This window comes from Tamandua tetradactyla, chromosome 7 (genome assembly GCF_023851605.1).
Source record: "Tamandua tetradactyla isolate mTamTet1 chromosome 7, mTamTet1.pri, whole genome shotgun sequence".
Lineage (NCBI taxonomy): Eukaryota > Metazoa > Chordata > Mammalia > Pilosa > Myrmecophagidae > Tamandua > Tamandua tetradactyla.
Genome location: NC_135333.1, coordinates 104,283,094 through 104,310,747, shown reverse-complemented (window position 1 = coordinate 104,310,747; position 27,654 = coordinate 104,283,094). Strand labels below are relative to the sequence as shown.

The 27,654-nt window shown below is 36.8% G+C and overlaps 1 protein-coding gene across 5 annotated transcripts in view; it reads left to right on the top strand.

Moving 5' to 3' along the window:
- NELL2 (neural EGFL like 2) overlaps positions 1 to 27,654 on the top strand; it is a 531,530-nt gene that overhangs the window by 372,896 nt on the left and 130,980 nt on the right. For all 5 annotated transcript variants that reach the window (XM_077170643.1, XM_077170642.1, XM_077170644.1 and 2 more), the window contains one exon: positions 20,310 to 20,432. In XM_077170643.1, the coding sequence (XP_077026758.1) occupies positions 20,310 to 20,432 (123 nt within the window). The remainder of the gene's footprint in view (positions 1 to 20,309; positions 20,433 to 27,654) is intronic.

Sequence of the window (27,654 nt, the reverse complement as noted above, 5' to 3'; positions counted from 1 at the left end):
AAAACCTTGTGATTGACACTCTCTTTATCCATTGTATGGACAAATGAGTAAGGAAAAAAACAGACAAAAAATAAATAAATAATAGGGAGGAGGTGGTATGAGATGTTTGGGGTGTTCTTTTCCACTTTTTTTTTTACTTTTATTCTTTTTTTTTCCTTGAGTAATGAAAATGTTCAAAAATCGATTGTGATGACTAATACACAGATATATTATGATACTGTGAACCACTGATCGTACAATTTGGATGATTATGTGTATGTGAATATTTATCTCAATAAAATTATATTTAAAAAGAAGTCAAATAGTGAAATGAGAAGGGAAAGTAAAGGAAACAGGAACTCATCCCCATTAGTTGTCATTCACCTGTTTCTTAAGCCACACGTCTTCTGTTTTTGAGGTCAAATTTGTATTCATATCCAAGCAGCAATCTGATTGGAATCCTTGAGGAGGAGGGAAGGTTTAGCTTGTAAAGGTGGAATGCAAACTATTCAGAGTGAATGATGAGTTGGCAGATTAAAGTCTTTCTCAAACTCCTCTGGAAATGCTCAGTGATCCCTGGGGGCTAAAGTGTCCTCTGTGAGAAGCAGTCAGGAAAAAAAAAAAAAAAAGATTGTAGTCAGAGGAAATTCATAAAGTAAGAGCGAGTGATTTAGAAAAAGGTGTACAATAAAAGCCATTGATTGCTAAGAAAAATATATACAATATAATAGGAAAAGACTCTCTAACTGTATTATCAGATGAGAAAATCCTTTTCAGATTTAAAATAAAGTGGCTTTCTAAATGACACAGAAATGATTTTAATATACTCCTAAATTGATTCTTGGCACTCAAGAACTGAATGAAATCCAGGTGCAAATTAGCCTCCAGCATGCTTCCTGGTATTTATATATACACCTAGTACATAAAAATTATGTATATATTATATTTACATGTAATATGTATATAAATTATATATATTTATATAGTTACAAAAATACATAAACATACATACACATATATGTGCGCACATATATAGATATGCATATATGTGTATTATTTTATGAGGCAAGAACATCTATAAATATATTGAGAATAGGATTCTGCCTTATTCATCTTGTAACAGGCACTACTTTTACTTTAGCACATTAGACCTTAACAGGTATCTGTAGCATTAATAACACATCATTGCAAATAGAAATATTAGAGGAAGCAGTATAACCAGTGGATGCTAAGTAGTCTAAAACGTAATTAATTCTCTGAAGCACATAGTTCATATTGCAGTATGAAAAGAAATGTTCAAAAGAAATACATTGCCTTATATCTGTATGTTTTATCAGGGAAATTGAAGAATGCTACGTATAATCCTATGTTACAGAAAATTATTTTATATCTTATATTTTGCTATGACAGATCCAGATAACATGTCATAAGAAAGATGATTTTGTAACAAGTGCTATTCTTATAAATTGAGTTCTGAGTGAAAAGGTTGATGGATTGCTTTTGTCCCCTAGTTTCATCCCTTTAAAACCTGAGTAATCTTTCTATTTTCTGTAAGTTAGAAAGTTAAAAGTCAGAATACAGTGTGTAATCCAGGTGTGTAAATCTTCTCAGATCTTCTTACAATGCATTGAAAAGACTGTCTAGGTAGGAGTACTATAGTTTTTCTAGGATAATTTTATATTTCAAAAGTTCATTTTTTTGTATTGCATTTGTTTTGAGATTTTTTTCTGGTGAACTTTGTTGGATATAATCTGTAGTCTGTATATATCATAAGATAAAACAAAACAAGCTTTTTCCATAAAATCAGAATTTTGGATTACCTTATGAATTTGTTGTAAGGGTAAGGAGGAAATTTGGGTGTGCTTCAGTTGTCCAGATTCTTGATCAAATAAGAATTAGGAAAGCAGGCTGAGCATGCCAGGAAAAAGACTAGAAGAAAATAAATCAAGCATGTCAGGAAGGAAATCCGAACAAATTCCTAGTTGCCAAATACACTGAAGAATAACCAAAATTCAGTATGGAATTGGTGTGGTCAGTGAGCAGGACACTTGAATAGTGAACAAAAAGTTTGGGTTAAAATGAATTTTAGTGGGTTTGCTGCTCCTGCCACATAGGGCAGATTTAAAGTATGATTGTTTACAGTCATTCTAATGACATTGAAAGTAGATTTCTGTTAAATTAACATTATAATAAATACATATTTCTGCAATATAAAGTGAATAAATAAGGTAATCATAAAAACCAAAATGAATAGCTTTTGGTTACTAATATAACAGACATTTTTTCTCTTGATGTAACTACTGAAAGTATTGGATTTGGCATTTTAGAAACCAGAAAAAAATGTTCAAATGTATTTGATTTCAAAGAAGATTGTGAAGAGAGAAAATTCTGGGATATTTAATGATTTTCTCTACTGAATTAAAATGATATAGAGGAAATGAGAAATAAAGGAAAAAGACATTTTTCTACTATAATAGATAGTAATATGAGACGGTAACTAGTATTTTTTGCCTATTATTTGTATTCATCATTTAAGTTTATTATTCACAACAACTCTCAAGTATATATATGAATTTCTTCTTTATGCTTAAAAGATTGGATAGCTTTCTCAGGTCCACAGAAATAGAATAAAATGGCATATAAATACAAGCTTGTTCCCGGTGCCTGCCCATGTAAAAAAAAAAATCAAACTTGTCTTGAAATCTGAATATGTACTTTAGCATACTCTCTCCCTGTTATTGAACATTAAAATAGGTATGTAATTTCCTCATTTTTCCACTTTATCCTCATATAAGGATATTTCAGGGGTTACTGAAAAACAGTTTGTGAAAAGATTTTAAATCAGTTAATGAATTGTAATACTGTTCCCAAAGAATAAGTATTCATTAGAACATAGCTATTTTTTATTGTGAAAAAATAACATATTAACAAAAAAAATAAATTTCAAAGCATGCCACAACAATTAGTTATAGAACAGATTTCAGAGTTTGGTGTGGGTTACAGTTCCACAATTTTAGGGTTTTCCTTCTGACTGCTTCAAGATGCTGGAGACTAAAAGAAATATCAATATAATGATTCAGCAGCCATACTCATTTGTTAAATCCAGTCTTCTTTGTTATAACTCTACCTTCTCTGTTGATCTTTCTTCCAATCTTTAGGGGTATTTGGGCTATGCCCATTCTAACTTTTTCATGTTGGAAATGGCTATCAATAATATGGGATAAGGGGATGGAGCTAGCTGATGTTCTGGAGAGGCTGGCCCCTCTGGGTTACAGGACTTATCTGGCCTAGAACATAGCTATTTTGATTGCAGGGATTTGTATGACTGGTGGCAACGGGCACAATGTCTTCATATACTAGATTGTTAAATATGTGTGAAGGAGAGAGGAAGAAAAAAGAAGGATTTATAATTATTTCTCAATGACCTCCAAACCTTCTAGAAATTGTTGAGTTGCTAATATAGAACATTGTTTAAGCTCAGTTTGTACTTATTTTGAAAAGGTCTGCAGTCGAATAATTATCTTGTGAATATACTAGTCAGCTGTGGACAAGTTCAGAAAAATTGTTTAGTTTGGTAGAAAAGAGACAATAAATTTTGTGTGGGGGCTCACAGATTCTTATCATCCTTATATAGATAACCCGAGTGGTCTCAGTATTGGTGGATCAATGGGCTGAATTGTGCTGACGCTTTTCATTGGTCAATACAGATAACTAAATATTTACTTTGGAGGGGACACATGCAAATGAAACTCAGGAATGAACCTCTGCATAGCTTAGGGCAAGCAATTCTGGTCTATAGACATATGAGGAAAATGACTAAGCAGCTATACATTTTTGAGATAAATAATTCCTCCAAGCCTGTAGTTTCCTGTTGTTATAAGCTCTACAAGAGTAATTTCCATTTCTTCTATGATCTTCCTTGCTACACGACTTAACCATAAACATGAGGGCCCTCATGCTTAGGTTTCTAATAATCAGATAATAGTTAGGACCCAAAGGCAGGTTACCATTGAGTTTATGGCCATATCCTGCCACATTCTTAGAATTTGTTCATCGTTAAAGTTGTATTCCAGAAAACACTTGGGTCAGGGAAAGTAAGGCGGCTTTCTTTGAAAGTTACTATAGCTCCTGATTCCACGACTTTTCTAGACTTGGACAGGAGAGTGGAAGATGCAACAAAGACAGAATATATTTTCTGAGGCTGGAAAAACCCATGAGAGTTGAGAAAAGGTTCTCTGAGGTTAGCAGGCCGGTTATGAAGGTATATTAGGTTCTGTTAGTGGAAGAGTAGAATCTGCTGTATAAGGTATCAGCCAGAGGAGCAAGGGTTACTAGGGGATGTGACATGAAGTAGAGATATTGGGAGCAATGGACAGTGTTACCAGGACCTCACCACCAGCATCAAAGGAGAGGCCTCTCGGACACTGGGGGTGTCCATTTGTCAAACTGGTAATGTAGAGCTACAAGAGATTTTTCAGTTGGGGAAATCGTTGCTGACATCTAAGCTCTGTGACCTGATTAGTTTGTGTTGCAGGGATTTACTCTCTCTCATATTGGTATTTTTATCTTCTTTTAAAAACTCCTCTCAACCTTGTGAAAACTTAGATTGTAGTATGAACAGAAAGTAACTCAGTCCTTTGCCATAAGTGGTTGTATAATTTAATAAAGCCCCTGTTGAACAGGGTTAAAAAATAGTAGAAAATACAATAAAGTCATGCTAACTTTCTAATTGTGAAGCAAAAGAAACCACATAGAATAAAAATACATTAAGCTGTGTAACATTAAAAATTCTTTGGATAATTACAAAGAAGCCACTAGGAAGGAAGAAATTTATTGGGGAAAATAAAAGCATCAAATTTGTCACGTGGCCCTATTGTGTAATAATAAAAAACCTCATTTTTTTAAGTCACACAGATGTTGTAAATCACAAATCTACCACTTAACTAGCTGTGAAACTTTGTGCAAGTACTTACCCTCTCCAAACTGAGTGTAATTTTCTGTGAAATAGCAGTAATGTATCCTAATTAATATGCAGGTAATGTGGTAATATGTGTTAAATGAGGTAATGTGTGCTACAGAGTATGTGGTATGTAGTAAACTGTAAAATTGTGGCTATGATTATTATGAATCTTTCAGACTCATTCAAATTTGTACCCTCAAGATCTTAAAAACAAAAGAAACAAAGTAAATGAATGGTAGTTCAGTTTAGAATCTGCAACCCGCTGCCTCTCCTCCACCCCATGTAAAAAATATCCATGTCAAATGCCTGGTTCTTCATGAAACCATTCTTGGAGTCCCATCTGACCCAACCAAAAATGACTTCTTTCTCCTTGATCTCTTTCAATCCTCTATAAGCAGAGTTTACTTCTTTACTTTAGTAGTTCTCAAAATGAAACCAAGAACTAAGGGCATTTGCCCTTTATCTTATCTTCCCAACTCAACCTTAAATTTATTGAGGGCAGTTCTTATTTATAATCAAGATCTTAGTGCACAATAGACATTAAAGAATAGTGTATTTAATTGAATTGAAATGTAGATGTATCTGAAAATTATTAATTTTAATTCTCGTTTTCTGCAGTATTGTTATTTTGTATAATACTGAATTCTTGAATAGAACATGTGCCATGTATACGGTATGTCTGGGTTGAAATCATAGCAACAAAAGCTACGTGTATTTTAGAATGGCTGTTTTGACACTAGATAATACATTTATTCTGGAAATAGGTCAGTATGAATAACAAATTTAAAGTTCAATTTGACTTCAACCATATATATTTTGACTATTGATTTTGTTGGGGTAGAGTCTTAAAATGAATTTCCATACATTGAACCACCCGGGTTATGAGTTCGTCCATGAAACCAGAGTATTGTTATAGGTAATATATGCATTTAGAAGAATCCAGATGCATTATATTATTAATTTTTAGTATAAGAATTTTATTATATTGAACCTTGATGATGGTGTGAAATAAGTTTTAAGTATATCCAGAACAAAGAATCATGACATCAAGGGCAAAATTTGCCAGCTGTCCTTATAAGAATTTGTGGATTATGAACTTAATGTGCTATAATGATTGACACATATATTATTTGCTTTTTATTTGAGAAGTTGTGGTTTTACAGAAAAATCATGTATAAAATGCATGATTTATTCCTAGTTATTTGGTTTTTTCAGTTGTTATACTAAATGGAATTTTTCTTGATTTCTTCTTCTGATTGTTGATTACTAGTATATAGAAATACTGACTTGTTAGCTCTAGGAGCTTTATTGTAGATTTTTTTTAGGATTTTCAGCATATAGGATCATGTCATCTGCAAATAGAGAATGTTTTACTTTTTTCTTTTATAATTTGGATGCTTTTGTTTATTTTTTTTGCCTAAATTGATCTGGCTAGAACATCCAGTACAGGATTGAATAAAAGTAGTGACAGTGGGTATTTTTGTCTTGTTTCTGCTGTTAGGGAGAAAGTTTCAAACTTTCACCAGTAATATGATGTTAGCAGTGGGTTTTTTCATGTATGCTCTTTATCACACTGAAGAAATTTCCTTCTATTCCAAGTTTTCTAAGTGTTTCTATCAAAAAGCAGTGCTGGTGGTTTTTTTCCCCTTCATTCTGTTACTGTGGTATACTACATTAATTGATGTTCTTATGTTGACCCACCCTTGCATACCTGGCATAAATTGTACTTGATCATGGTATATAATTTTTTAATGTCATCAGATTCTTTTTGTCAGTGTTTTGTTAAGGACTTTTGCATCTATATTCAGAAGACATGTTGGTCTGTAGTTTTCTTTTCTTGTGGTATATTACCTGGCTTTGGTATGTGGGAGATATTGCACTCACTGAATGAATAAGGGAATATTCCCTCATCTTCAGTTTTTTTGGATACAGTGTGAGGAAGATTGGTGTTAATTCTTAGAATGCTTGATAAAATTCCCCTGTGAAGCCATATGGTCCTGGGCTTTTCTCTATTGAGAAGTTTTTTTTAATGTAATTTTATTGAGACATAGTCGCACACCATACAATCCATCCAACATGTACACTCAGTGGTTCATAGTATCATCACATAGTTGTACATTTATCACCATAATCATTTTTAGAACATCTGCATTACTCCAGAAAAAAAAATAAGGAGAAAAAGGAAGACCTCAAACATCCCATACCCCTGACACTTCCCTCTATTGACCACAAGAATTGCACTCCAAGTAACTTTAAGACAAACAATAGAGGTAGGTTAATGAAACAGTGTAGTATCCACACACACACACACCTACACATCAGTGGGATACAACAAAACATCCAGAAGTAGATCCATACAAACACAGGCGACTGACTTTGTTTTTTGTTTTTTTTTTTTTTCGCAATGTAGTTATACAATCATTATCAAAGATCAAGCCTACTGAATTACAGTTCAAAAGCTTCAGGTATTTCCTTCTGACTATTCTAAAACACCAGACACCAAAAAGAAATAACTATATAATGAGTCTTAGTCACCGTCATTCATCAGATCCTAATTTCTCAATTACACCTTCTCCCTTACATTTGGTCTTTCCCTCAATCTTGAGGGATAACTGGATAATGACTATTTTAACTTCTTCATGCTGGTAGGGGGTGTTAACCTAATGGGGTAGAGGAATGAAACTGGTTGATAATCTCAGAGAGATTGGTACCTCTTGGTTTCAGTATTTATCCGGCCTAAGTTTCTGAAAATATATATATACTTATTAAGAAAAACTTTTATAGAGACTTAGAGCCCAGGGCACTTCCTAGGGTTTTCAGGAATAGTGTTGATTGGAACATGGCATACTGTGATAGTTTGAAATATCTGGCTAAAGCTTGTATAAAAGTAACCTCCAGAATGACCTCTTAACTTATTTGAAATCTCTTAGCCACTGAAACTTATTTTGTTCCATTTTCTTTTCCCCCTTTTGGTCAAGAAGGCATTCTCAATCCAACGATGCCAGGGCCAGGCTCATGGCATGTCCCACATTGCCAGGGAGACTTACACACCTGGGGGTCACACCCCACGTCAAGGGAGAGTAGTGAGCTTATTTGCAAAGTTGACTTAGAGAGAGAGGCCACATCTGCGCAACAAAAGGGGCTTTTGTCCGGGAGTGACTCAGTTATAATTACATGCAGACCTAGCTTCAACATTGCAAAAATAAGTTTCATAAGGGCAAGCCTGAAGATCGATGTCTTGGATTATTAAATTGGGAGTCCCCAATGCCTGAAAGAATATCAGGAATTCCCCAGGTGTGAAAGTTTAATAGTTCCACCTTTTTCCTCAGTCCCTCAAGGTGACTTTGAAAATACTTTTTAAATTTCTGCTCAAAATACTCTAGAATGTGAAAAGAAGTGTAACAAATAAGGCATCAGTGGCTGAGAGACTTCAAATAGAGTCGAGAGGCTACATTCTTATGCAAGCCTCAGTTAAACATTGTTACTTATTATAGTTTGCCAAACTCCAACCAAAACCATCCCTCCCAACCCTAAATAACACCTAGGAAGTTATATGAGATGCTACAAAAGTCCCATGCAGTAGGGCTACTTTGCAGAAACCTACAACCTCCAGGTCAGTTCCCAGACCAGGTAAGTCCTGAAATGCAGCGGAGCCAGCTTCTCCAGAACATCAACTAGGTCCATCCTCCTCCCACATATTATTGACAGCCCTTTCCAACATAAAAAAGCTAGAATAGGCATAGCCCAAATACCCCTAAACAGTGGGAAAAAGATCAAAGGTGATGGTGGAGTTATACAGAGAAGATAGGGTTTAACAAAAGAGGATGATTGCTGAGTCTATATATTAATATTTCTTTTAGTCTCTAGTATCTTAGAGCACCTAGAAGTAAAAAACCTAAAATGATGGAATTGTAACCCATACCAAACTCTGGAATCTGTTCTACAACTAATTGTTGCAATGTGGTTTGAAATTTATTGCTTTTTTGTATATATGTTATTTTCATACACACACGCATACAAATCAATTGTGGTAAATGCACAGCTATATGATGATATTGTGAGCCATTGATTGTATACTTTGGATGATTACATGGTTTGTGAAAATATTATATATATTTATACATACATATATATATGTGCTGGTTTGAAAGGATGTATGAACTCTAGAAAAGCCATGTTTTAATCAAAATCCCATTTCATAAAGGCAGAATAATCCCTATTCAATACTATATGTTTGAAACTGTAATCAGATCATCTCCCTGGAGATGTGATTTAATCAAGAGTGGTTGTTAAGCTGGATTAGGTGATGACATGTCTCCACCCATTTGGGTGGGTCTTGATTAGTTTCTGAAGTCCTATAAAAGAGGAAACATTTTGGAGAATGAGAGAGATTCAGAGAGAGCAGAGCAGAACGACATAGCCACGAGAAGCAGAGTATACATACTCTGTATATAATGACTGTCTTTGACTTAAAATGAATTTTTTCTGATATTAGCCTAGCTTCTCCAGCTCTCTTGTGTTACTGCTTGCACCAGCCAGTGACCTTTGGAGATAAAGAAGGAAAACACCTCCTGGGGAGCTTCATGAGACCAGAAACCAGGAGAGAAAAGCTAGCAGATGATGCCATGTTTGCCATGTGCCTTCTAATTGAGAGAGAAACCCTGAACTTCATGGCCTTCTTGTACCAAAGTATCTTTCCCTGGATACCTTTGATTGGACATTTCTATAGACTTGTTTAAATTGGACATTTTCTCGGCCTTAGAACTGTAAACTAGCAAATTATTAAATTTCCCTTTTTAAAAGCCATTTTGTTTTTGGTATATTGCATTCCAGCAGCTAGCAAACTAGAGCAATATATATAATTAAAAATTCTCTGGAATGTATTTCAGTATTACATTAGCCTGTACAGAATAATAAGATCTTATTCCTTATTCTAGGAATAATTCCATGTAATTAGGTTGTGTAAATAAACTGACCAGACAGGTTAAATTAGATAGTGTGTTAACAGAAAATTTAAATTTCAGATAAAATAAACCTCTTGTAGTTTTAAAATACAGGCAGCATCATTCTTTACCCTGTATTCTGCTTTACCTCAGTAAACCCTTGTAGAGCTTATAACCAGATCCCTTTCATTTATGTCTTTAATTAGAGTCTGATTTTTTTTCAGCTTCTTTAATAATTGCTGTATGAAATGATGCTGGCTGTCAGAGCTGCAGAACTCTAATTCTGAGTCTCTGGTGTCACACAGATACCCAATGTTCCAGGAAACTGTCGGTTTATATATGAAGAACACAGCATCTCAAGATTTAGAAATAACAGTTAAAACTCAGGAATAGGTGTGACTGCTGTAAAAGCTTAAATCTAGGAACCTTTACAATGAAACTTAGTTGAACACTCTGTACTCCTTAATCACTGATTGCCCAATCTCTGCCCTCTATCTATCCCCTAATAACCTATGTACTTGAATTTTTAGAATTTGCACAGTATAGTTTATATTAGTTATATTAGTGAAAGTATACATTATTTGGCCTTTTTTCTCTGGCTTACTTCACTCTACATAATGCTCTCAAGGTTCATTCACCTGTTGCATACTATATGATTTCATTCATTCCTGCAACCGCTCAATAGTCTGTTGTATGTATACATCAGCATCCACTCTCCTGTTTGTCAGTCATTGTATACTTAGACCCTCTCCATCCATTGCAAATCATGAATAATCCTGCTATAAACACCAGTGTGCTTATTCATGTCCCTGCTTTTAGTTTTTCTAAGTCTTTGTATAATAAGGGAGTTGCGAGATCATGTGGTAACCCTATACTTAGCCTCCTGTGGAACCACCAAACTGCCCTTGCAGAGGGGCTGAACCATTCTGCTTCTCTACAGACAGTGAATAGGTATACCTCTCTTTTTCTTACTGGGAGGTTTTTTATTACTTATTCAGTTTCTTTATTAGTTATTGGTTTGTTGCAATCTATTTGCTCTTCAGTCAGTATAAGAAGTCTATATGTTCCTAGGAATTTGTCCTTTCATCCAGGTAATGATTGTTCATAGTATCCCTTAGTAGTCCTTTAAATCTTTCTTCTTTTCTAATGTAATTATTTAGAGCTCTAAATTTCCCTCCACATCCCACAACTTTTGGAATATCATCTTTTCATTTTCATCCACCTTGAGGTATTTCCTAATTTCTTCTGTGATTTCCTTTTAATCTATCGGTTGTTTACGAGGACATTGTTTAATTTTCACATTTGTGAATTTCCCATTTGTCTCTCTTGTTATTGGTTTCTAGCTTTATTCTATTCTGATCGCAGCAGGTATAACAATGCATTGTATTATTTTGATATTTTTGAAATTTTTGAGACTGGTTTTATGACCCATTATAAGATCTGCCCAGGAGAATAATCCACATGCATTCGAGAAGAATGTGTTTTCTGTTATTTTTGGGTGAATTGTTCTGTATATGTCTGTTAGGAATAGAGTATCATTCAAGTCTTGTATTACCTTATTGATCTTCTGTCTAGGTGTTATATCCATTATTGAAAATTGTGTATTAAAGTCTTCTACTATTAATGCAAAACCATCTATTTCTCCCTTCACATCTGTCAGTATTTGCTTCGTATATTTAGGCTCTGCTGTCAAGTGAATACATATGTATAATTGTTACATTTTCTTGTTGAATTGACCCCTTTATCTGTATATAATGACTGTCTTTGACTTAAAATGAATTTTTTCTGATATTAGCCTAGCTTCTCCAGCTCTCTTGTGTTACTACTTGCACGGTATATATTTTATTCCATTCTTTCATTTTCAACATACTTATGTCTTTGAATTTAAGGTGAGTCTCTTATAGATAGCGTATAGTTGGATCATGCTTTTTTACCCATTCTGCCTGCCCCTCTCTTTTGACTGGAGAGTTTAATCCACTTGCACTTAAAGTCACTATTGATAATGTAGAACTTTCTTCTGTCATTTTGCTGTTTAGTCTTTGTAAGTCTTGTACCTCTTTGTCCCCCAATTCTTCTGTTAATGTCTACTTTTATATTTATTTGTTTTTTTAATATTGTGCCATATTGCGCCCCTTCTCATTTCTATGTGTATATATTTTTCATATATTTTCCTTGAGGTTAACATGGGGTTAAAACTTATCCCAAATATATAACAATCATATTTGATTTACCAAAATGATTTCAATAGCTTACACATACAATGTTCCTATACCCCTCTATTCCCCCACTTTTTTTTTGTACTTGTAACAAATTACATCTGTGTATACTTATGTCCAAAAGCTTAGATTTATCATTCCTCTTACAGATTTGCATTTTAGCACCTGTACAAAGTAAGGAGTGGAGTTACCTACCAAAAAAAAAAAAAAATAGAACACAACATACTATCATTTATAATCACCCAAATGGTTACCTTTATTGAAGATCTTTCTTTCTTTTGCCACTTTGAAGCTCTCTCCTTGTCCTTTCCTTTCAATTTGAAGAACTTCCTTTAGCATTGCTTATTGGGCAGATCTTGTGGTGATGGAAAAGTAGACATTCTAACCACTGAACCAGGCATTCACCCTCTCTTCCATTTTTGAAAGAAAGTCACATTGGATATAAAATTCTTGTTTGGCAATTGTTTACTTTCAGCACTTTAAGTATTCAAATCCACTGCCTTCTTTCCTCCATGGTTTGTAATGAGGATTGGCACTCAGTCCAATTGGTACTTCATTGTACATGATGTGCTGCTTTTCTCTTTCAGCTTTCAGAACTCTATGTCATTGTATTAAACAGTGTGATTAACTGGGAATATTTTTCTTCAAGTTAATTCTGTTTGTTGGTCTCTAGGCTTCTTGGATATGAATGTTCTTTTGCTAGTTTGGGAAGTTTTCGTCATTATTTCTTTGAATATTTCTTCTGCCCATTTCTCTCTCTCTTCTCCTTCTGGGACTCCTATAATGTCTACATTGGTATACCTCATAGTGTGCCAGATCTCCCATCTGGTATTACTTATTTTTATAATTTTTTTTTCCTTTCTGCTCTTCATACTGTCTAATTTCAATTGTTTTATCTTCAAGTTCACTTTTATCTGTCAGTTCCAATCTACTGTTGAAACCCTTGTGGAAATCTTTCATTTCATTTTGTGGTCTACAACTCCAGTAGTTCTGTTATATTCCTTTTAAAATTTTTTATCTTTTAATTGAGATTGTCATATTGTTCATTCGTTATTTTCCTGATATCTGTTGGTTCTTTCTTATTATTTTCTTTCATTTTCTTAAGGATATTGAAGATCATTTCTTCAGAGTTTGTCTGTTATGTCCACGATCTGGTCTTTTTCCTTGCTGTTTTTTTGGATTGTTATTCTCTTCCATTTGCTGTTCCTTTGTCTTTTAATCTTCTGTTGCACCCTGCATATTTTAATATTTTAAAATGTTTACTCTGGGATTTATCCCCTGAGATGTCTGCTTTTTATTTGTAACCAGCTTATGAGATAACAGAGATGTTCTTGAGTGTCAGGGGCTAACAAAATTAAGCAAACTAAACAAAAAAGACCTTTTACCATCTCTGCAAATTACTTTTGCATTGGCTGATCTTTTCCATCAGAGTTCTGCCTTGCTGTCAGGAGTTAAATCCAAGGCTAATGCAAAGTGTAGGCTCCTCACATTCTTTTCTGGGCATGTATCTTATCCTGAGCTTGTGCTTGGTAGTTCCCTGTAACAAGGGTGAATACCTTTCTACTTCCCAAAACACAGACCTTCTCCCTCTCCTGGTGTTCCACTGTAGCACTTAAAGCAGATAAGCCTCTGGCCATCTGCCTCAATTGTTTCTTACACTGCTTTTCATTCTTTCAAGGTACTTTTGCCAGGAGGATAAATTCTAGGAAGGACGGAAGTTTTCCAAGTCAGTCTTTTCCAGCTGAAAAAGTCTAAGGAGGCATAAAAAAAAATTGCAGGCTGACTAGCTCTATACTGCCATGGGGAGGGGCTTAGGGAGGGAACAAGAAGAGTACCAGGAGCTTTTTCCAGAATTCCCCAAAGCTGCACACTTTTGACTCAGCCCCTGCCCAGCAAATGCAGCCCTTCAGCTGAATTCCATTGCTCTGAAGAAATGTACAGTCTTTAAGTCTCCTCCCTGACCTGTTTCTGGAGCAGACTGTAATAATGGCCACCCTGAGAGTGGGGCCCCCAGCAATCCAAAGTAGCTAATCAAAAGCAGTGACAGCATTGCCCACCCCCCACTCCCCTTCTTGGGGAAGTGGATTTTAATGTCCTTTCTGTCACAGCAAGTTATTCCAGGGGCTGGGGTCTGCTGCTCCCTACCACAAGAACCTGAGAAAGCACATGGTTTACCAGCCTCTTCCTCTTGTTCTTCCTACTGTGTGGAGTTCTTCTAGACTCCGGAGATTCAGAACAGTTGATTCAGACAGTTCTGCCTGTTTAATAATTGTTCTGATGGAGGAACTGATTCTTGGAGTTTCCTACCCTACCATCTTCCCACAATTCTCCCTACATCCACGTTATTTTAATTTAGTACTTTTAATGATGGTATTTCTTTTCTATATGTTTATTTTTTCAATTTCATTTCAATTTCAAGTTCCTAGATATAATGATGAACTTTTTTAACATGCTGCTGTTTTAATAAAGAAGAGTTTAATAAAGAAACATTTGGTTTCCATCCCAACTATTTATTGAACTATCATATCACATAAATAACGAAATTTTTACTGAGGACTTGAAAATATTGTTCTGTCTTAAGGATTGGATGTTTTAAACATCAGATCTGAAATTTTTGCTTCCTAATATATGTGAAATTTGGAATTCTTTCTTTGTAACATACTGGCATGCTCTTCTCAAATATTGGAACATAATAGTGATTTAAATTTTATTTAAAAATTTCCCTTATTACTTTTAATTTTACTTATTATATCTTGAAAATGTTAGAGGAAATATTAAAAACATTCTAGGAGAGGCTGATTAGTGAGATGGTGATGGAACCTTCAAGGATGTGTGAGTTAGGTAAAGATGAAGATGAGTTAATTTAACCAAAATCAGATATGGAGCACCAATCATTAACTATTTATTGAAATAAACTTACAGAATACTGTCTCAGTGCTTCATTCTATTCTATTTTGTGAAGGACTATCCAATTAAAATGAATTCTTCTGGAGACTATAGGAATTTTAAAACACTTTCTAAAGCAGTTTACTTTGGTTGAAAATTATGAATATAATTATAACTTTTTTAGGCCGTTTGAAAAAATTAAAGTGATAACGTTAAGGAATTATTTTCTGTTTTCATACTATGTTCTGATGCCTTAATTAATATTTGAAATATCCCAATTAAATAAAACACCATCACAGTTAAATCCATGTAAAAAATGGCTTAGGCTTTCAATATCTCTTTGTTTGGCACCTAGTACAGAATTGGACAAATTGGAATTGACTCGAATGACAATGACAGAGGGAATAGTTCCTAGCTTGCTTTATTCATTCATTTATTAAATTATTTATTCAAGAAACATTCTTTGAATGTCAAACTGAAATTCAAAGAAAGATGCAAAATGCTTGTCCAACAATTCAGACTCCCTGGGTAGGGGCTTGAGGGTGGAGGAATAAGGAAAAGTAGACAATTATGATAACATTTAATAACAGAACCTTTTATATGGTGTTAAGGTAAATGACATTAGCCCGTAACTCTTCAGATGGGGGAGGATAAGGTATTTCCTCATGGCATGACATTTACTTATAATCTTTAAAAATGATGAGTTTTCCATGAGAACCCATTGGGGAGGGCACTTCAAGCACAGGGAACCAGATATGTAAAGTCATGGATGTGTTTTAAAACCGAAAACTGTTTTTACCCTTGAATTGCTTAGAAACACACTGACTAATTTCAGTAACCATGAGAATAAATGACAACAGAGGAAACCAGATCACAGATCACAGGTTTTATTGAACATTACCGAATTGGGTGCTAAACTGAATCTTGTGGGTGCTTCCTTTACCCAGTGAATACAGTTTAATTAAAATGACAACCAAGGCAGGGATGTAAACAGCATCGAATCATGCAGCAGCTGCTTTAAAGGGCCTAAGGCTGTCCATATAGAGATTTATAGATTAACTGCAGCACTTTGAATTACACTGGGAAGAAAATTGGCAGAAGGTGCAGACTTCAGAGTGTGGATTTATTTTGCTTCAGGAAGCTGAACCCAAAGGCGGGTGGGCTGCCCATTCTGGTTCCTTTGAAATTTTATGGTGGTCCTCAAGGGTAGCCCCAATTAGGAGACATGTAGTAGTTAGGTTCAGGTGTCAAATTGGTCAGGTGATGGTACCCAATTGTTCTGTTTCTGGGTAGATCAATCATCAGCATGTGAAATTCATCAATGGCTGATTACATCTGCAGTAGACTGAAGGGAGTGCCTACCGTGATGAGTGACATTGAAATTTGATTAGCTGGAGGCATAGAAAAGAGAGGTCAGAAGAAAAGCCAGCAGCTCAGATCCAGACATTTGGAGATGCAGAAAGGAATCGTCCTGAGAAAGCCATTTGAACCCAGAAACTGGGAGGCAAGGCCAGTAAACGTTGCAGTATACCTTCCCATGTGACAGAGAAAGCCAGGGGAAAGCCAGCTGCTTTTTCTCTGAGGAACAGTACATTTGTAACTAAATAAACCCCTTTTGTAAAAGCCAGTCCATCTCTAGTGTATTGCATTCCAGCAGCCTTAGCAAACTAAAACAGATTTTGGTACCAGAGAAGTGGGGTACTGCTGCAGTTGCAAAAACTAAACATGTTGGAATGGCTTTTTAAATGGGGAGGATCCTGTAAGAATTGTGAGGAATTGATAGAGAAAGCCTAGGTTGCTCGAAGAAACTGCTGGTAGAAATATAGACTCTAAAGGTACTTCTAATGAATTCTTAAAGGAATGTGATATTGCAAATTGGGAAGAAAATGACCCTTGTTTTAAGGTGGCAGAGAATTTGGCAAAACTGAGTCCTGGTGCTGGATGGAAGGGAGAATTCAAAGGTGATGATCTAGGATACTTGGCTGAGGAAATTTCCAGGCCAAATGTGGAGGATGAAGCCTGGTTTCTCATTGCAGCTTATAATAAAATGTGACATAAAGGGGATACCCTAAGAACTGAACTTTTGGGCACAAAGAAACCAGAAACTGATGATCTGAAAAATTCTTGGCTTCCAGAAAATGAGACCCCAGAGAATAGTGCCCCACATGAGGGTTTAACCAATCATGAAATCAGTCAGCCATTACAAGACAAGCCAGAATTGGAGATGGAGTTATCCAGGAAGGATTTTTGGAAGGTCCTCCTGTCTGATGGCTTCAATCCCTGTATGCCGAATACCAAGTACCAATTTCAACAGATTTTTAGTGATACCTGTATAAACAGAATCTGAACTAGAAAGAAAAAGAACAGATTAAAGGAAAACAGCCTCAGAGGCAGAACCATGGAAGCTAAGGTCTGAAGCCAATAAACTTTTGGCCTTAAGAGCTGATCCACCTATGCATGTGGTGGGTGTGAGTTTGCCCCACAGGCAGAGGGCAGGCCTTTCACCTCAGTGTTCAGGAAGCATTCTGGTGCCTGAAGGCCACAGAGAGAGTAGAGCACATTCCTTGGGGGTTGGGGAGAGCCTTGCTGCCACCACATTGTTCTAAAGGAATTGAATGTGTGCTCTAGAGATGGCAGAGACTCTGGGTGCCACCCAGATGCTTGAGGAGGGTGGGTCATAGAAAAAGGTGGTCTCTCCAGTGTTCCCAATGTTTCAACCTCATCCCAATGTTTGAAGAGAACAGGGCAAGTGTATAGGCCCTTGGGATGGGTGGGACTGCTACTTTGTAAAGACTGGAGGATGAATGACTTTCAGACTTTGAAATCTAATGGAGTTTGCCCTGAAATTTTCAGAATTGTTTAGGTTCAGTGATCCCTCTTTTCCTTCCTGTTCTCCCTGTAGCAATGGGATCATTTATTCTATGTCTGCTACTTTTTTGTATATTGGAAGCAGATAACTTGCTTTAAGTTCATAGGTCCACAGCTAGAGTAGAATTGTGCTCTGGGACAGAGCATACCTGTAACTGACTTTGATGAGATTTTGTATTATTTTTGAGTTGGTATTGTATTTGTATTGTTACTGAAATAATTTAAAGCGTTTGTGATATGGTGATGAAATGAATGTATTTTGTATATGGAAATATTTAGTGTGTTGTATGCAGGACAGATGAGCATTATTAGGCAAAAAAATGTGTTATTGTTTTCTATTTAGTGATTGTGAAAAACATCTGTACTGTTTTCTATTTAGAGATTAAGTGTGGTTTAAGGTGATGTGTATAGCTGCTAAGTTGACAAGGGATAGACTCTGTAGTAGTTGGGTTCAGGTGTGGGCCTGGCCAGATGATGGTGCCTAGTTGTTCTGTTGCTGTGGCCTTTCATTAGCATGTGAAATTCATCTGTGACTGATTATATCTATGGTGGCTGAGGAAAGTGACTTCCACAATGAGTGATATTTTTGTTTAGCTAGAGGCTTAAAAGGGAAAGGGCAGAAGGGAGCTCAGCAGCTTAGACCCAGACATTTGGAGATGCAGAAAGGAATTGCCCCGGGGAAAGTCATTTGAATCCATAAACTAGGAGGGAAGGTGAGCAGTGTATCTTCCCACATGGCAGAGAAAGCCAGAGGATAGCTTGCTGCCTTTCCTCCAAGGAACAGTAAATTTGTAACTAAATAAACTCCCTTTATAAAAGCCAGTCCATCTCTGGTATATTGCCTTCTGGCAGCCTTAGCAAACTAAAACTATGTGGAATTCAGCTTTTTTTTCCAAGCTACAATAATAAGCATGAATTTATAAAGCTAGGAAATTATATGTTGCTAGAGAGTAAGGTTGGAGTTTTGTGAAGTTTGAGTAATTTTGCCAAGAATTTGGACAAAAGGGCCATCCTAAATTTTGGTGATTGAATTTTCTTTCTTCTGAAAAGTTATTAGGAGTAAGCTCTAAGAATTTTATGTATGACTTTAGTTAAAACTATCCATAATATTGTGCTCCCAAAGCACTGGGCATAATGTCACAATGGAAAGTTAATTTTTATTTTTTAAAAATAAACTATGGGACATTCTATTTTAGTAATTGAAATAAGTGATTTTAGTCTAGTCTCATCTGCCTATGCCAAAGGCACTTTTTTTCCAGTTACAGTTACTTCACCTTTATAAAGTCTAGAATAAGGGTTCTAAAATGAAAAGCAAATATTTCTTTTCACTTAAATGATTTACAACATAGTGAATTAATGACTTGATCAGTGTGAGTGTATTAAAATATATTTAATGTTAGGCCCAAATAATATTTATATAGGAGCCTGAGTAATAAGTAGTGTCACCAGAGGGATTTTAGATGACAATTAATTTGTATGCATATCCTCACATATTTCATTTCCTACTCATCTTGGTTTTGATGTGAGAACTGTTTCTTTCTCCTGTTCACTATATTTATTCCTCGCATTTACATTTTTGCTGAACACTGAACTAGAATTCTGAGTTCATCTGATATTCCTGTGAATTTGGGCAGGCTAAGTACTCTGAGTCACAATTGACTTACCTTTAAAATGTTGATAATGATATTGATTCTGCTGTCTCATAGGAGTGCTGGAGATCAAATGATTCAGTGTTTTCAAAATGCCAATTTCAGGAGGTTTCATGTTGATGGTATATTTTAAAGTTTGTATTTGCCCATATTGTAGAAGCAAGTTTGTCTAATTTAATAGAAATCTTTGCAAAGGGAAGGCTCTTAACAAGGAAGTAAAATTTCCCCCAATAGTTTGCATACATATCTTTATGTTTACAAATGCAGATGCACTTGTTAACTGCTGGCCCCTGACTCCCAAAGCTTCAATTCCATTATGATTCTTCAAATCCTGTCCATGGTCAGGACTTATTGAGCAATGCAATTTTAGTTCCTTCCCTGTTACTCTTAGCACACTGCAAGAAATAGTCCGGTAGCATATTTATTTCTCAAGAATAAGTCCCCAAATGTTAACCACAGAGACATTACAGTTGTCTCTGCAATCTGTGAGAGTTACCACAGTAGCAAAAGACTTCCTACCTGCTGTCTCTACTCTGCAGTCCCCATGCTTGCCTCCCTTCTCCTTCTATTCTTTCCTATCAGTTGGTGGGCCTTTGTCAACTTTTGCATTTAATGTTGTAGATGTGTCACCTATACATGTAACTCAAGAGTTGTACACTGCTACAAAATCCGAGCTCTTCTTTAATTTCTAAATTGTGTATGCCTGCGTTCTAAAGAAATGTCATATAGTAACAAAGGTGCAGGTGCAGCATGAAATATGTCTGAGAATCTATCTTTGAATAACAAAATTTTTTATTCCTAATTTCAGAACATGATGAATGTGTCACAAATCAGCACAACTGTGATGAAAATGCTTTATGCTTCAACACTGTTGGAGGACACAACTGTGTCTGCAAACCAGGCTATACTGGGAATGGAACCACATGCAAAGGTAAAAAGTTGAAATACCAAAATCTCTTCCATTAGGGATAGTGCGATACATCCCTCCCTTCTGCTACCCCTTCTCTTCACTGTTATCTACCCTACGGGCATTTACTCCAGTCTTTGACAGCTTTGGCATGTGGCATAGTCTTTCTTTCAGATTTTTCCATCCTCCAGGATTACTTCAGTTTTTGAGTGCCAACCTGTTCAACTCCTTCAACTTAATGTTCTTTATCTCAACTGCAGTGGTTTTCACTCTGTTCTTTAGCAAACCACACCCATGACCATATCTAAGACATTTTTGTCACCAAGGATGCCCCTCTTTGAAATCTTAAACTTCAACATGTTATTGTTTGGACCACAAGTTATTCTCTTTCCAACTCTGTTCCTTCCAGAACTCTTTAATTTTTTTATTAAAGAAATTGTGGGTTTACAAAGCAATCATGCATAAAATACAGAATTCTCATATAGTACCCCAACACCAATACCTTGCATTGGTGTGGAACATTTGTTACAATTGATGATAGCACATTTTTATAATAGTAATATTAATTAAAGTTTAACTTAGGGTTCAATGTGTAGTATAGTTCCATGAATTTTTTTAAAATTTTATTCTTTTACCATATATATACAATCTAACTTCCCCCTTTTAATCATGTTTAGATATATATTTCAGTACATTTAATTGCATTCACAATGTTGTACCACCATCACCATCCTCCTTTACCAAAGCACTTCCATCATTCCAAATAGGAAACCTATACATTTTAAACCTTAACTTCCCATCATTACCCCACCCTGACCACTGGTAACCTGTATTTTAGATTCTGACCATATGAGTTTGTTTGTTCTAATTGTTACAAATCAGTGAGCTCATTCAATATTTGTCATTTTCTGTCTGGTTTATTTCACTCAACAATATTTCTTCCAGGTTCATCCATGTTTTCATATGTATCAAGACTTTATTCTTTTTTACAGCTGAATAATATTCCATTGTGTGTTTATATTTTATTTATCTATTCAATGTTTGATGGCCACTTGGTTTGCTTGATTCTTTTGGCAATTGTGAATAATGCCACTGTGAACATCAGTGTGAAAATAGTCCCTGCTTTCATTCTTTTGGATATATATCTAGCAGTAGGATTGCTGGGTTGAATGGTAGTTCTATACTTGGCTTTCTGAGGAACTTCTAAACCGTCTTTAGCAGTGGCTGCACCATTTCACAATGCCACCAGCACTGAATCAGTGTTCCTATTTATCCACATCATCTCCAACACTTGTTATTTTCTGATTTTTTTTCTTAGTAGCATCTATTACTAATGGCTGTTAAATGGTGTTTCATTGTGGTTTTGAGATTTGCATTTACCTGATGGCTAATGATGTTGAGCATGTTTTCATGCACTTTCTGGCCATTTGTACATCTTCTTAGAAGAGATGCCCATTCAAATCTTTTGCCTATTTTTAAATTGGGTTGTTCGTCTTTTGGTTGATAAGTTGAAGGATTTCTCTGTATACTTTAGATATCAATCTTTTATTGGATATGTTGGTCTCCAAGTATTTTCTCCCATATTGCTTTTTATTTTTGTTATAAAGTCCTGTAAGGAACAAAAGTTTTTTTTGTTTTTTTTTTTTTAATTTTGATGAGGTCTCATTTATCTGTTTTCCTTGTACTCTGGGATTTAAAGTCCAAGAAAATATTGCCTAACACAAGGCCCTAAAGATGCTGCCCTATACTTTCTTCTAGAAGTTTGATAATTCTAGCTCTTTTATTTAGATTTCTGATCCATGTTGGGTTGACTTTTGTATATGGTGAGAAGTAGGGGTCCTTTGCCAATGAAGATTCAAGTTTCCCAGCACCATTGAAGAGACTATTCTTTCTCAATGGAGTAGTCTTTGCCACCTTGCCAAAATCAGTTGGACCTAAACGTGAGGATTGATTTCTGCATTTTCAAATCAATTCCGTTGGTCAGTCTGTCTGTCCTTGTGCCAGATGATTAGCTTTTCCATTTCTACCAAGAAGATTGGAATTTTCATCAAGAGTTCATTGAATCCATAAATAGCATTGGGTAGTATTGGCATCTCAATCATATTTAGTCTTCCAGTCCATGAACATGGAATGTCCTCCCATTTGTTTAGGTTTTTAATTTCTTTTAGCAATGTTTTATAGTTTTCTGTGTTCAAATTCTTTATATCCTTGGTTAGATTTATCCCTAGATATTTGCTTCTTTTAGCTGCCATCATGAACTGAATTGTTTTCTAGATTTCTTCTTCCAATTGTTTATTGCTTGGAATATAGAAAACTTCTGATTTGGGAGTGTTGACCTTATACCACCATTTTGCTGAATTCGCTTATTAGCTCTAGGGTCTTTGTGCAGATTTTTCAGGATTTTCTGTATTTACGATCTATGACTCTTAGTTTTCACTTTCTTTGACCCTTTCCCTTCACCCTGTATACCAGTTCCCTCTCAGCTTCAGATGTTTCTTTTTCAGACCAAATATATATACCATAACAGCTATTTTTTGGCAGCACCATTGTATTAGCTAGGGTTCTCTAGAGAAACAGAATCAGCAGGAAATATCCATAGGTATGAGATTTATAAAAGTGTCTCACGTAACCTTGGGAGCAGAGTCCAAAATTCGTAGGGCAGGCTGTGAAACTGATGACTCCAATGAATGGTCTGGACACACTCCACAGGAGAGGCTTGCTGGCTGAAGTAGGAAGAGAGGCTGTTTCTTCTGAATCCTCCTTAAAAACTTCCCCGTGATTAGATTAAACATCACTCATTGCAGAAGACACTCCCCTTGGCTGATTACAAATGCAATCAGATGTGGACACAACCGACATGATCATGATTTAATTCTATGAAATATCCTCATAACAATAGACAGGCCAGCACTTGCCCAACCAGACCAATGGGCACCACTACCTGGCCTAGTTGAAACATGAACCTGACTATGATAGTCTACCACTTGTCAACTTGGCAGCTATACATGTCACCTTAAACCATACTTAATCACAAAATAGAAAACAATAAAAGACACTCTTTTTTTTTTCCTTGCTAAACAATACTCAGCTGTCCCACGTACAAGTAGAAATGCATTAAATCTCCACAGAATAGGGTGCAAGTCCTTGGGTAATATTCATTCTTAAACTTGATATCTTACAACTCAAATATACTATAACATGAACAAAACAGCATTACAGTCCTCATTTCCGTAACTGATCACGTGATCGTAGTTCATATTTATCACTACCTTCTTTCACTACCCATTCCATGCTCCCTTTAACCTCAGCAAGCGCTTCAGCTGGTATGGTTCTTTGCCTGGTGGGGAGATCCAAACCTTCATTCCTGAAGTTTCAGAGCCATTGGTAGTCCTGCCTGGATTGGGTTGTTGCAGTTTTCCGTTGATTTTAATCGCAGGCATAGTAGTACTAAAAGATGCTCTAGGGGATCTCCTATATTCCAGGAAATCTCTTCTTTACCTCTGTTATGTGGTTGCAGTCCTATTTCCCCCTGAGAGTCAGGGTCAATCACTCCAGCCAGGAAAATAATCCCCTTCTTGACTTGTTGATTCAGGGGCATGAGTAGCCCAAAGTGACCAGGTGGTAGCCTTACATTCCAGCTCACTGGAATTATTGTCTCTCCTGGTAGAAGCACTCCCCCTTCTGGAACTAAAACCTATAGACCAGCAGAACTCAAGGTCGCAGGGACAGGAAGCAGAAGTTTTCTTAGTAGATCGCTAGGGGTAATGGTAAGTGGTGCTACTCCCTTTTCCACCCCTTTGTTCCTGGAGCCATGAATCCTAACTATGGAAGAAACAACGCCATACAGTGGACACCGATTCAGAGCATATACAACTTCCTGGAGAATATTACCCCAGCTCTGCAAGGTTTTGCCACCTAGTTGCCACCATAATTGAGTTTTCAAAAGGCCATTCCACCATTCTGTCAATCCAGCTGCTTCTCGATGATTGGAAACATGGTGAGACCATGGAATTCCATGAGCATGTACACATTCCCACACTTCATTTGCTGCGAAGTGTGTTCCTTGATCAGAAGCAGTGCTGTGTGGAATACCATGATGATGGATAAGGTATTCTGTGAGTCCACGGATGGTAGTTTTGGCAGAAGCATTGCATACAGGGAAAGCAAAACCAAATCCAGATTTGTGTCTATTCCATTTAGAACAAATCACTGCCCCTTCCATGAAAGTTGTGGTCCAATGTAATCAACCTGCCACCATGTAGCTGGCTGGTTACCTCAGGGAATGGTGCCATATTGGGACTGAGTGTGTTCACTGCTGCTGGCAGATTGGGCACTCAGCAGTAGCTGTAGCCAGGTCAACCTTGGTGAGGGGAAGTTCATGTTGCTGAGCCCAAACATAACCTCCCTCCCTACCACCATGACCACTTTGTTCATAAGCCCATTGAGCAATGGCAGGAGTTCCTGGGAAAGGAGGCTGACTGGTATCCATAAAACAGGTCATCTTATCCAATTGATTGTTAAAATCTTCCTCTGCTGAATTCACCTTCTGATGCACATTTACATGGGATACAAATATCTTCATGTTTTTAGCCCACTCAGAAAGATGTATCCACATACCTCTTTCCCAGACCTCTTTGTCACCAATTTTCCAATTATAGTCTTTCCAAGTCCCTGACAATACAGCCAAACCATTAACAGCAGCCGATGAGTCAGTATACATATGCACCTCTGGCCACTTCTCCTTCCAAGCAAAATGAACAACTGGGTGCACTGCTCAAATTTCCACTGACTGGGAGGATTTCTCCACACCACTGTCCTTCAGGGACATCCTGGAAAGGAGTTGTAGAGCTGTAGTTATCCACTTTCAGGTGTTACCTACATATAGTGCAGAACCATCTGTAAACCAGGCCCACGTTTTCTCTTCCTTAGTCAATTCACTGTATGGAACACCCCAAGAGGCCATAGCTCTGGTCTGGGAAAGAGAAGGTAATGAGGCAGGAGTGGAGACCATGGGTATTTGGGCCACTTTTTTTACATTTTTCCTCATGTAACTTACTTGTGCCTTCAGGACCTGCTCCATTTTATGATGGAGTGCTGCTGTGCATGCCCAACTTTATGGGTTGGTGGTCACACAACACCTAGTTCATAATAGGCAACTCAGGTCTCATAGAAACTTGGTGGCCCATGGTTAAGTGTTCAGTCTCTGATAAGGCTCAGTAGCAGGCCAAAAGCTGTTCCTCAAAAGGAGAGTAGTTATCTGAAGCAGATGGTAAGGCTTTGCCCCAAAATCCTAAGGGTCTGCATTGCGATTCTCCTATAGGGGCCTGTCAGAGGCTCCGGACAGCATCTCTGTTTGCCACTGACACTTCCAGCACCATTGGATCTGCTGGATCATATGGTTCAAGTGGCAGAGCAGCTTGTACAACAGCCTGGACCTGTCACAGAGCCTCCTCTTGTTCAGGTCCCTACTCAAAATTAGCAGCTTTTCTTTCTAGTCACTTGATAAATGGGCCATGATTGTGTTTTTGTAATTCAAGTTAGACTTCTGTTCACTTGACCTAGAACTCTTTTGTTTATACAGCTCAAACAAGAATTTAGTAGACTGCCCATCTATTGTACTTCTAGGTACCCCATGATCTGCTAGCCAGCACCACAAATCTCTGCGAGTCAGATTATTTTGACTCCTGCTTTGAGTCTGCTGTCTATTATCATAGCTACATCCACCTTGTCTTTGGTGATTAAGTGCTATCACCTGGCCTCTGCCAGTTGGGATCCAGTCATCCCCATTGTGTTTAAGAATTCTAGCTCAGTGACAGCAGTTCTCACAGTATTATCTGACCTACAGAGAAGTACAATTACAGAGCTGTTCTGGGATGATGGCACTAGTCTCACAAATTTATTTCTCACAGTTGTGGTAAAAGGTGCATCCTCTGGACATTCCTGGGGTTCGAGAGCAGACTTTCCATGACAAATCCACTCTAACATCCAACCTCTCTACGCCTTTAGATCCCCTCATCTACATTATACCATGGCAGTTCTGGCATTTCAACCTCAGCTAATGTCAGCCACCTTTTGATCCATATTTCAGCCAGCCATCCAAACAAACTCTTAATGCCTTTTCTAACCCCTTGAGCTATAACATTGATTTGAATGCAGAATCTCTGCTTATTGGGCCCATATCAGTAAATTCAGCCTGATCCAGCTTTATATTTCTCCCACACCCTTAAAATCCATTGCCACACATAGTCCCCTGATTTCTGTATTTATAAATTGGAAAACTCACACAGTTCTTTTGGAGTATAATGTACCTCCTCATGGGTGATACTTTGTACCTCCTTTTGGGGCATGTTGGAACTTTCGTCTAGTTATAGGTCTGGAAGAAATAAGGGGTGGTAGAGGTGGGTTATGAAAAGAATTAGAAGTATCTTCCAAGCCATTTGCTTCAGAGCATTTGTTTCATCTGGTGAAACATGATTACTCTGGACTAATCCCTTCAAGTGGAGGCTGGGTGGCCAATTCCTCAGGGCAGGCTGGAGGTGGAGTGGCTATGTCCTCAGGTTAGACTATTACAGCATCACCTAGAGAAGACTCAGCATGGCCTAGGGTTTCAATCTCTCCACCAACATCATTATCAATCTGTATGTCACCATCCCATTTTTCAGGGTCCCACTCCTTTCCAATCAATGCCCTCATTTTAATGGCAGACACCATGCAGGATTGAGATTTCAGTTTATATTGTAAAGTTGCTACTCTAACAATAAGATTTGAGTATGATTTTCAGAGATCTCAAGCCTACAGGTACAGAAAATAAGATTTTCCTTCAGGACATTCATAGAAACATTTGCATCTGTCAGACAGTACACAACCTTCTCATTTGAAGCCTTAAGCCTATCCCTTTTACTCATTAATGTATATGGTATCTAACAACACCCAGCCAACATATACATACCTCCTACTTCCACAGAACTCTGTAAAAATATCAAAAACATTATCCCCCAGAGCCTGGTTTCGTACAAGCAAAGCATTAGAAGAATCCAATGGTGATATTTTGCAACTCACCTCATGGATTGGTGGTATCATTCTGATTATGGGAATCAGAGTCCTTAGTGCCTTTGAGTCCTGTCAGAGTAGAAAACCAATCATAAAAACCTATTTTTAAGATTCTGTTTCTTAAGAACCACCCCACTCCTGATACCAGGCTGTATTAGCTTGGGTTCTCCATAAAACAGAATCAGCAGGAAATATC